At 46.6% G+C, this 12,001-nt stretch overlaps 1 protein-coding gene across 1 annotated transcript; it reads right to left on the reverse strand.

Annotated features, from left to right (window-relative positions):
- Positions 1-244: 244 nt before the first annotated feature.
- Positions 245-3,852, reverse strand: LOC121838545. The gene is made up of 6 exons (XM_042294860.1): positions 3,505-3,852; positions 3,221-3,419; positions 2,531-2,852; positions 1,053-1,422; positions 774-946; positions 245-251 (listed from the first exon to the last, which is right to left on the reverse strand). Exons 1-6 carry the CDS (start codon positions 3,850-3,852, stop codon positions 245-247), a joined length of 1,419 nt encoding a protein of 472 aa, XP_042150794.1.
- Positions 3,853-12,001: the final 8,149 nt, after the last annotated feature.

Consider the following 12,001-nt stretch of genomic DNA (forward strand, 5'->3'; position numbering starts at 1 on the left):
CTCAATATGATTCTTACTTTTCGAGACATGCCAGATATGGAAGTAGTGCAGAATGGCTGCTTCCTGCTCTCGCATGTGCTTGGCGATGAAACGGTGCCGGTCTGTCGTCAGGGACCGCACCGTGAGGTCCTTCCCCTTGACAAAGTCCAGGGACCTAATCAGGCCCTCCTTCTCCATCTGCCCACTGTTGCGGACCGCCTCGCACTGCGTATTCAGCGTAAAACAGAACAAGTTATTTCCTGTATCAGTATCTGCAATGATTATCACAGTTAGTTACACCTAGTATTGTGCAGCTTATTAGTTTCTCCACATTAAAGAAAAAAAATTGTTTCACTACTTGGCATTTATTTAAGATTATTGCTTTGGCAAAAATATTTTTCTGCAACCACGGTGTTATGATCTACATGACAGTAGTCCCTTGACATTCCCTAGTGATACATTCTAGGAAAACAGTCTAACACTAATGAAAAGGACACGAAATCTGTGCTGCCAAATCTGCAATAACCCTAATACTAAACATAAAATTTAGATTTTCCCAGATAAATCCAAATTAGAGAAATAACTGCAAATCTGCTTTTTTTTCTTTTTTTTTTTCTGGTTAGACCAAAAATGTGACACCCTGCAAAGTGCCAGAGGAGCATGGATCGAACTTTCCTGGTCATATGTCATAGGTGTCAAAACTGGAGTGTATATCACAGTGCACTAGTATTGTTTTACAATATTACCAGTTTAAAATGGGCTTCTACAATGAGGTGGTTTTGTCGCTTCCTCACCTCTCCAACTGTATCTGCTCGAAGTGCAGGATCTTGTTTGCGTGGGCCGCGTACAGGGAGTACGTCAAGTACTTCGCGCTGAAGCCAGGGGAGTCACATCTCCCATCACCAGCGAGGTCCAGGGGCTGGTCACGGAGCTTGTCCATTAGGTGCCCCTGCTCATCTGCCCACACCTGTGGCAAGAAATATTGGAATGCTTGACACTGCCATAAACAATGCAAAGGAACGCTGCACAAAAAAAAAATACAAGGAAAAAATTAAGAGTAACGTGATTATCACCTGTGCAACTGCTTGGAGCAAGACCGTTCGCTGATAATTGTAGAAGGTCTTCTCGGAGAAGACCTCCACGTTCATCAGGTCAAGCACCCGCAGTGTCTTGGCTGGTGATGCCCCCGTGAACAGGATGGCTGCTGACAGGAGCAGGGCGCCAGCAGCTCTGCCGTTGATGCACGGCATGCTGTCCCACACATGGACATGCTCATCAGGGCAATGGGTGCGCACCGTGAGGCGTGTGGCATTCACCACTGTAGAAACCTTGCAGGGGGCATAGCAGGTCTTGCACGTTGTGAAGAGTTCCCTCAAGGAGCTTTCGAACACGAGGAACTTTCGCTCCTCGTGTAGAGGCACGTCGTTGGTAACGATGTGATCCCTGGAAAATGTATTAATAATTAGTATTCAAAATTTACTAGTGACCTAGCTAACATGCAATTGCTTCTCTGCAAAAATAACTGCCCACACTACGAGGGAACGATTAGGATCGGGCAAGGTGTCTGCCGAGTGTTTAAAAAGGCATTGCAATTATTCTAGCTGTTCAAGGGGTGGCACAGACAGCTTACACAAAATCCAATGTCGACAGAGACGGGTCTAAGACTAGCGAACATCCACCCAAACAGCTGCTGTGTGAAGAACGCGAGGCAGAGACATCTGTTTAAAGACGCCATTGGCAAGCACGAACGACTGACGGTGTCATCTATTGCAGCAAGCTACGCATCAAAATGTGTTCGGTCTAAACATGCCAACTATGTCTATTTGAACTGTAAAAAAATAAAAGTTTGAATTGGCCTGAGCTGATTTTCCTCTAAGGCTTTTCAGTTTCTCAATAGCTTTTCTTCCCCTAAATTACCGTTAGGGTCACCTGTGGCAGGAAAATTTACTGGGACAAGCCCTGCATAAAATTTAATTAATTTTTGTGTTTACACTTGTGAATTGATGAAGTAGGTCTATGCAGGTGGGATGCACTGTAGTTACCAGGGCTTTCCTGATACTGATTCAAGTTGTGCATCACACATCCTATTTTCTTAGTCACTATCTAGCCCAGGGGTGGCCAAACATTGGCTCCCAAGCCGCATGCAACTCTGCGCGTGTCCCTCCACCTCTCTCCCCTCCCCTCCCCTCCCCTTCCCTTCCCTTCCCTTCCCCCCCCCCCGTCTCCCTCCCAGTCACACAAGCACTTCCCTAAAAAGAGAAATGGAACATGTTTTAAATCGAAAGAGAGGTTGCGGTTTGGTAGTCTTGTGCTACTGCTACCTTACACACAGTTGGATTGCTTTTGACTCGGATACATTGAAGGTAGTTTGAATTTCGTCTATTGCTCTGGACAAAAGTTCCCCCCCCCCCCCCCCCCTTTTCTTTTCTGCCTTTCCTCTTCGATGCGGCTCTTGGAACTTCCGTGGTTTTGCTTGCGGCTCTTAGGCCGGGTTGGCCTGGCCACCCCTGATCTAGCCTGTTCTACCCAGGTAGGAAAGCATAATTCACACTCGACAAAGCTCCACTCGTTGGATGGCACGTAGGGAGGATCGCTGCTGTCCTCGAGATCAGTTGATTCTGGGCTGTCGGCCGCCTCCAAGGATATAGGAGTGGCAGGTGCCGGGACAGGTTCCTCTGGTGCCACTGAAGAGGTGCTGGCGCTGCTGGCAATGCTGGCGGTGCTGGCAGCGCTGCTGGTGCTTGCAGCACTGGTGGCACTGGTGCTGCTGGTGACACTTGTGGTGTTGTCAGCGTTGCTACTACTGCCAAGTAGCTCTTCAGTCTGCACCCCATGACTCGTGATCCCTCGTGCATAAGAATCTCCTTGCGTGCCTAAAAGGGAAAAACACTTAGATATCAGATTCCTCATTGTAATAATAGTAATAACAATTTTTTATTTGCACCGAGACTGACTCAGGAGTTAGGACAAGCTTCAAGAAAACTGGGCTCTGCAGAAACTACATTTCTCAGCAGGACTTTTCGTTCAATAGAGTATGCAAGGCTTTGCATACACAACTTGTCTTTGTTCTAGAATGTAAATTATAAGTAACTGCTTTAGATATCTAGCTTGTTTGTAGTACCAATGATAAATCATAAATTGGCTCAGTATGGCTCCAATCTTCATGGCGATCGAGGCCAACACAAATTGTATAGAATTTAGGACGGGAATATTTTGAAAGCAGCCCTATTCCTATGCTTACCGACAGACTTCTTTCCCAGCCGAGGATCCGTTCCCACAGCCTTGTCCTCCCTGGCAGGGAGCATAGGGGCCACTTGCACTTGATCCAGGTCGGCCTGAACAGCTGCGTTACGAGAGGCCGGTCGGGGACCGCAAGAGCACCAGTGCTCACGGGGCGCATTGCCCTCGGAGCAGCCGACGTCCTCAGTCGGCTCGTCGCCCTGGAAAACGGAATATTTTCGTCAAACGTCGACTCGAAAAAGTTCTTGAAAGTCGATCTCTCACTGAAACAAGAGCGCCACTTACCAGGATTCTTGGGCGTTTGGACGCAGGCTCCTTCGCTGGGGTGGTCATCGCGAAGGGGGGCAGTCGGAGCGAAGGCACCGCACCGGGCTTCAGGCGAACGTGCCTCATCGTTTGTCCAGTATCGCGCAGGACACTCGATATCCGAAGGTAGTCCTGATTGCCGTCGAAATGCTCCGAGCAAAAGCGCAGGTCTGCCATTTCACAGTTCTCCTTTCCGATGCTCCGGCACCACGCACTTCGGAGGGGTTCCTCGCGCGGTAGGCAGTGAAACTGGAGGTTCTTACGTCGAACCACAGCACTTTTGAAGTTCCGGTTGGGACACAGAGGAACACCGCAGCCAGCCGGCATCGCTGATGTTCGCGGTGGCCAGTGGCCAGGCAAGCAGGCGAGCGAGAAAATTCAAGCGTAGGCAAAACCGCAAGAAACGTGCTCGATGCTCGCACCTGCTCGTCACGCTCGGGATCGCCAGTCGGTAGCGGGTGCAAAGGCAGGTGTGCAGCACCTTGCATAGATGGCGCCACTAAAACTTTGTGTTATAAAATATAATAATATGAGGCTTTTGAAGCATTTATTCACGTTCGAATGACAAAATTTCTAAAACTTAGCCTCAAATTGAGCATATACTTGCTCAACTTGCGAACTAAATACACAGATCCAAACTGACGTCACGTTTAGTTCCCACCGTCCCCACGGCCGCCCCAGAGCGCTGCCACAGATCGGCGAAAAGATCGGCAAATAGTCCGTTCTTTTTATTGCGATTACGCAGCGCACTCACGACATTTCAATCGATCAGGGCGTGTTCTCGGTTACTTTGGCCAAGGTAAACTAAATCAAACTGACAAGCTCCGGATTCCTTTAACTATAAAATTGTTTCATGGGCCCTTAAAATCAAAGACAACATTCTTGAACCCGCTTGTCGACGCACGAAACCCTCAAACTTGCCAGATATTTCGTGGTTCCGTATTGCAGCGAGACGGAATTGGACGGAAGCTGTTGATGTGCTATGCCGATACCGGAACACCATCGTTCAATAGATAGCACGTCAATTTGTTTCAGGCGAGACATGAACATGTTTCGGCTTTCCATTCGAAGTATCTTGATTCTCTGGGCAAAGCATCCTAGAAAGGGCAGCGGTCCGACTGTCTTCTCATCTCAACAACTTTTCTGTCGCTGTGCTGTCGGTAACCTACCGTTCAATAGATGAATTTGTTTTCAGGCGAGATGCATGAACAAACCTTTCCCGCAATGCTAACTGATGCTTCGGCGTTCCAATCTAAGTATCTTTATTCGCTGCAGCTGGACTAAGCCTTTTAAAAAGGGCAGCCGTCCCACTGTCTTCTCGGCAACTTTTCTGCCGCCGAGCTATCAGCACGCTCGTTCGATAGATCACTTTGTTTTCAGGCAAGACGCATGAACAAACCTTTTCCTCAACGCTAACTGATGTTTCGGCTTTCCCATCGCAGTATTTCATTCGCTGGGCTCAGCATTATAAAAGGGGCAGCAGTCCGAATGTGTCCTCATCTCAACAACTTTTCTGTCGCTGTGCTATCGGCACGCTACCGTTTGATGGATGAATTCGTTTTCAGGCAAGATGCACGAACAAACTTTTTCCGGAATGCTAATTGCTGTCTTGGCTTTCAAATCAAATTGTCTTTACCAGCTGGATTAAGCACTAATTGGCTGAAAAGGAGCAGCTGTCCAGCTACGCCTTTCGTTTCAACAATCTCAACAATAGCACAGCCATCTTGTTAGTGGACGTGACATCACGGGGCGCGAAGAAGTCACTTGTGCCCCAAGAAATGCTCGGAGCACGAAGAGCGCGCTCGAGTGTCAGTCTCCGGCGGCGCTCCCGTCTGTTTAGTGAAAAGAGTGCCAAACGCTCGCAATGTGTAAACAATAAAAATTTCCTTTGAAAACACATGAAATTTTTTGCAAAAATGCAGCACCGCAGGAAAAAGGCACAACTTGTCGAACGCAAGTCTCGCCGGTCTTGCGGCGTGATCAAAGCTTCCTTGGCCTGCCAAACTGCTGCGTCTCTGTGCCTTTTCACGCTTGGATACTTATCAAAAATCGATGCCATGGCAGAGTTTTGAAGGTATTTCGCACGTAGACGTCTTCTCTATCATCCAGCTGTTCCAGCGAGTTGCTATCAATAGGAGACGAAATCGGTGGTTGCTATTATGTATTAACCATGGCTATGTTCCAAATCTACTCAAATGGATCACATGACAGCACAAATAGATAAAGGCTGTGGAGGAAAGTAGGTTTTTGAAGGCAAAAGTATGAAGCGGCAAGATCGAAAGTTTTTCAAACGTGGCCCGTCCATATGGTTGTGTGCAATCTGTCGCCGTCGCCATAGCCTCCTACCCCTCCTTTGTCGCCACTGGATCATGCTCGTTTCTGGACTGCAAATGCCGCAAGTTACAAATACAGTCGTAAGAGTAAAGTAAAATGCTGCTCCAGAGGCACATGCATCTTCATACACGTTGCACTCACGAAACAAATCCACACGGCGTTAATTCTTGATCGGTATTCAAGCATGCGAAGACAGAGATGCAGCACTTTGGCATGCCAAGGAAGCTTTGATCATGCCGCCAGAACGGCGAGACTTGCGTTAGACGAGTTGCTCCTTTTTCTTGCGGTGCTGAGCTTTCGTAAAAATTTCCACGTGTTCTCAAACGCAATTCTCACCGTTCATGATTTTAACAAACTTTTTCGATAAATGACAACGAACGAGCAGAAAACGTGTCTTCAGCTCACTGCCGCACAGCCTCCGCAATGCTCGAAAAGGTTGACTGATAATCTGTGTCCCAAGGTGGCCATCCGGTGGCCGCACCTGAGCTGGAACGACCAAGCGGAGGCGCGCGATACAGCAAATTGTCGTGGAGATCAGTGGTATTGCTTGCACGGCGTACTATTAGTCTTCAGAGCAAACACAAGTGTCGCTGTGGTCGCCACGTCTTGATTGGGTGAGGTGTACCGTGACGTCTGGCGACGGACTCCGCTTTGCGCTCTGGCATCTGGCTCGGTTCCCTGTGCCGGTTTCCTCACGATCGGAGGTTTGTGATCATGCTGACCTACTGTTCAGCGCTGCAATGCAATTTTCAAAAAGAAGCCGGTATCAAATTTTACCACCCGAAAACTTTGAGATTAAAGAAAGCATGGACAGTCAGACTAAGGATGGGAAAGGCACTGTCAACATCGGCCGTTGTGTGCTGTAAGTACGTTGAGAAGCGGGGCTTCGTTTACCCAGTGTACAAGACGCTGGGTGAGACTTATGCCAACAGAATTTTCATATCTTTTCAAACTGTGTTTGTCACGTTTACCTTTATAATTGGGTTATAAGTATGGAAAGGTATCGGTGGAGGCAATTCTGTCGATGAACCCCCCCGCCCCCTCCACACGATATAGGGCGATTGTGCAAGGGGTTGCGGAAGCGGCGGTGTGTTTCAGACACTTAAATTCTGTTCTTTGCAGGTTCATGAGTTAGGAGAACATCAGACCCCGCTTTGCGGGCATACAAATGGCATTTAAGTCAAAGGCCTTTGGGCGGTCTCACTTTTGATTTTCTCTCCATGGCCCAGAATGTATTTAACATGTTGCTCGAGCAGAGTGCAGCTTTTTCGCTGAGACGTTTTTGCTTAGAAACAAAGATGAAAAAACCTCTTAATTTATTCAAATCATCAGCAGCGTTGATTGTGTGAGATGTAAATATATTGCAATGCTCCTACAAGTGTGGTGGCGTTCCTTCCTATTCATATACCAGCTGTGATTCATGCACTGTCTGCCCTGGAAACCATGCTCGGAATGTTGGTTGAACTTTCGCCTGCAGCTACAGACCATACCTCAATAAGGCCGCATATAATAATTCATATTTCCTACGTAAAACGCGCACAAAAACAAAAAACAAACAGAAACTAGTATGCCGACAGCTAACGCTGTCTCAGCCTTTGCAGGGCGAGTGAGGGGATAAATTTTGTCCTCAGCATGACGTCACCCCGGCTCGCCGTAAGGGGTCGCCACCCAAACTTCTCGGTGCTAATACTCTCACCATACAATGCACCTGGTATTTGTTTGGCCCCTGGCCATGAAATCATTCTCAGTTTGCCATTCCATCTCACCGGGAGCCCGATTTTGGTCATCGAGGTCTCAACCGGGTTGCACTGAAGAAGCTGATAGCAAGTTCGTTTCATGGCACTCGTGCCCACGCGTGTCCACTCGCGGCGTGGAGCGGGTTCGTTTCAGCCGGCGCTCCACGAGTGGTTGCACTCTTCGAGTTCGTTTCATCGCTGACACCCCTCGCGTGCATACACTCGCTGCACCGAGAAAATCGAGAGAGCGCCAAAATGCAATCCCGTCATGCCTCGCTCCGGCGAAGCCGGCGAGGAGCGGGAGCAGACGACGAAAGTTTGTCTGCTATGATGTGTCGCGGAACTGAACGAAAAAAAAAGTCGATTTTCTGATAGAAATTGCGTCCTGCGGGTAACGGAATCAAATGCGAGCTTAAACTGTGAGCGTCTCCTATTTCATGAAGGAAGCAGTTAACAAACCGTGCTTTATTTGGAGATTTTAAGTCGCTCTGTTGGCATAAAAACGCTGAAATATACCAGTGTGTAAAGAAATGCTCAGAACAAACGCATAAGCGGCCCCCGAGATGGTTATCAGCAACGTCGTCACCGCACAACGTTACGTGTGCGGGTTTAGAAATTGAACATTTTTCGACGAAACTCCCCCAGCAGAAACCTTTGACTGCCCAATAAGCATCAGAGAAAGCTAAACATAGTGATTTTACCCGAGGCTTGGAAAACATCATCATGTTTAACATTTACCTACGTCAGCTAACTTGCCCCATCATATTTTGTTCGAGAAAGCTCTCGTTCTCGACACCCTGACCAAGGCTAATATCTGATCCACCTGTAATGACAATCGAAATCGAAAGTCGCACGAAAATGTTTGCTGGACATTCCAGCAGACTAGTTTTAAGCCGCACCCTTTCAGTGGTCTCCACGCATAATGCCATGCTCAAACGGATCAAGCTTCTGCTCGGACAGCATCATCAGTTTTCTTCAGTGTAAACGGTTATGAGAATTGAAAGATCGCAACCAGCTGCTTTGTGGACAGCTGTTTGCGGAAATTTACACCGTCTGTAACTATCTCTATGACAGCCGAGTTGCTTGAAGTCATCGCAACTATAAACTAGAGGCTGCAGCGACCAACGTTTGTAGATAAACTTTGGTAGCGACTGCACTCTCGCATTCCCACCCATCACTCTGAACAGCAAGGCGCCAGTTTCGGTTTTAGGTTGGTATTCTTTCTACAACATATAGATGGCGGCAGGCTCAGTCTTCCGCACTTGGTGCATTTGGCGAATTCGTTTGAGTCCAGTTCTCCGTGCAACACTCTGCGAGTGCGATGCATTCTGGGAGAGAACTCGAACGGTGCCAGTGCGTGTGAAATGAACTCGCTATAAAATACCGCTACAGACGCATCGTCTGCTAACACAAGGGAATAATAATGAGTTTGTTTGCTACTAGGTACCATTCTCTGACAGAAACAAAACGACGAACAGAGAGGCAAGTCTTCTGCGAACAAAGCCCAAAAGGGACAATCGTCTGCTACGAATTGTGTGCCGCGCAGAGTGAGATCAAAAACTAACTGAAATATGGAACATCGGTTATTTTACGGATGCAATTGTTGTCCTGTACTTCGTTTGGCTATGCTGATTTGTTTTCTGGCCGTGTGTAACTTGACACCCACTGGTGCTAAAACAAGAGCTTGTGACAAGCACCCACCTTACCACGATATCGATCTCACTATCCGAAAGAAGGTGACAGGTTCTCACCAAAAAATTGCCTCGTCGACAGCGAAAAGAATTTTCATTGGTCAAGAGCGCTCGTCTGTGGGACTGTGTTTAATCACAGTGCAGACCTAGTGTGATCTTGATCGCGATCTCAACGATGACCGAAATCGGGCCCCGATAACATTTTATTCTTTCTGTTTTGGCACTAGTTCTCTGTGTCTGTGAAAGTGCCTATATATTTGCAAGTATATATAGATTTAAAATAGAAAGATGAAGCTAATTGTTTTAATTATTTATTGTGGGCTGGAATTAGAAGTATTCTTAGAAATTTGGTTCTGTCATGTTTCACTTCTGTGACAGTCATGCAAATCTGTATGCATGCTCTACTTTCAATTACGAAAAGACTAAAAACGCCAGACAAAGATCGAGCTAATGAAGGTAATGCCGGAAGGAGTGGCATCCATCATCAGTCTTGCCTCCAGGAAAATTTTGAGATGCAACAAGGAGCTGCTGGAGCACATCACCGTGCTCTCAGTGGAAGGTGCCAACTGAAAGCTCGTGAAGCGTAAGCTCCAAGTATTGGATTTAATTGCTGAGTGCCTTTTCCATTGACAAGAAGGCCCCAACATTTTCTAAGAACTCCAGTAGGGTTTTGTTGTTGCACCTTTATACTCACAACTCATTCACTTTGCCAATTTCGTTTTTCTAGCCTGGCTCAGCTGGCAACCTGAGCAGTGAATCTGAAACTGTATCATTGTTTCCGGTCAGACTGTCCATTATTATTTATTGTTCTTCCCTGCTATTGTGATATGTCTGCACTGTAGTCATGACAGGTGCTTGAATGGCGGCTCCTACTTTCTACACATGGGTCTTAGGAAACATTTTGTAAGTGTTGTTGTTGTTGTTTACGGTTTTAATGGCGCAAGAGCAACAATGGCCATACTGCGCCAAACAAGGTGAATCAATAAAAAGGGGTCAGTTGAACTAAACTGTGGGGAAATACTTCTATAATTTTTTTTAAAAATCCAGTATTTTCAAGAAAATTAAAAAGACATTTGAATGAAATCAGCGGACGCTTACCAAGTAACAAGGCAGGGTGAAATGGAATGCAATATTTGAAAAGATCAGGAAAAAATAATTTGTGCTGCTGCTGAAGACCAGGACAAAGAAATAAAATATGAAGAACGGACAAAGGTTCACCGCAGCGCTCACAGGATGGAGGTTCTCCACCAGTAAGTAGGTGGCTATGAGTGAGGTAGGTGTGGCCGATTCTCAGGCGGCATAAGAGGACTTCGTGGAATCTATTTTTGTCAAAAGATGTTTCCCAAATACCAAGGTCTGGCTTGATGGTGTGAAGCTTATTGTTCACCTCTGAATCCCATTCAGACTGCCACGATCGCAAGACTGCAAGTCTTGTAGGCATTTTTAAGTCTTGGTGGGGGATGCGTGCATGTGACACTGGGAAATTTTGCGAAGAGACGGCCAGTTTATCTGCAGCCTCATTGCCAGCAATGCCCACATGGCTAGGAATCCAGCAAAACCTAATATCGTGCCCATCCTGTAGGCCCTGCTGCACCTTAACACGCACAGTTAGGGTCAGCCGATTCTTTGTTGATAGAACAGAACACACAGCCCTAACAACACTCTGGGAATCTACAAAGATGATGGCTTTCTTTGTTTTACTCTGAATAATATAGTCAAGTGCCATCATGACCCCGTATAGCTCGGCAGTAAAAATACTGGCAAGAGTGTTCAGACGAGCGACTTTGGAAAAACGAGAAGAGTATACAGCTGCACCAACAAACGTTGACGACTTTGCACCATCAGTATAAAAATGATTATAATTTTTGTATTTTTCCTCCAATGCAAAGAATTCCTGCTGTAAAATTAAAGGAGAGACTCTTTGCTTCCTGAATTTTGTGAAGCACCATTCACAAAAAATGGGTTTGACATTCCATGGGGCAGTATGGTGTGAACTATCCAAAAGGTTAAAATCACGAGTCAGATTGAGGGAGGAGCGAAGACTCTCGACACGAAGACTCAAAGGCCGCACAACAGTTGGCTTATTGTTAAAGAGGCGAGAAAACCTAGAGTTTTGAATACAACTATAAGTGGGAGAGCTGGGGTCCGACAAAAGTTTGTAAGCGTAGGTGAGGCTAAGCAGCTGTCGCCTTTTTTCAAGCGACATTTCATGACAGTCAACATACAAGCTAATCACAGGGGAGGTGCGAAAAGCACCAGATGCCAAACGCAGCCCAAGGTGATGTACCGGCTCGAGCATTTTTAAAGCAGACGGTCTCGCAGAGGTGTAAACAATTGAGCCATAATCAAGGCGGGATCGAATAAGAGAAGAATATAGACGAAGGAGACATTTTCTATCCGAGCCCCACGACTTGTGCGAAAGAACTTTGAGTATGTTCGATGCCTGCAGAGTTTTTTGCTTGAGCTGTTTGAGATGCGAAACAAAGGTAAGTTTACGATCGAAAGTAACTCCTAGAAACTTGTGCTCCGTTTTGACAGCAATGTTGTTTCTATTTAACAGAAGTGTAGGATCTAAACAGAGGCCACGCCTTAAAGAAAAAGGAACACAAACAGTTTTCTCCGGACAGAACCTAAAACCATTCTGATCAGCCCATGTAGACATTTTATTTATGGCCAGTTGTAGCTGCCGCTCACAGCTAGACATATTACATGATG

The sequence above is a fragment of the Ixodes scapularis genome, unplaced genomic scaffold (assembly GCF_016920785.2).
Source record: "Ixodes scapularis isolate PalLabHiFi unplaced genomic scaffold, ASM1692078v2 PGA_scaffold6__148_contigs__length_123643588, whole genome shotgun sequence".
NCBI lineage: Eukaryota > Metazoa > Arthropoda > Arachnida > Ixodida > Ixodidae > Ixodes > Ixodes scapularis.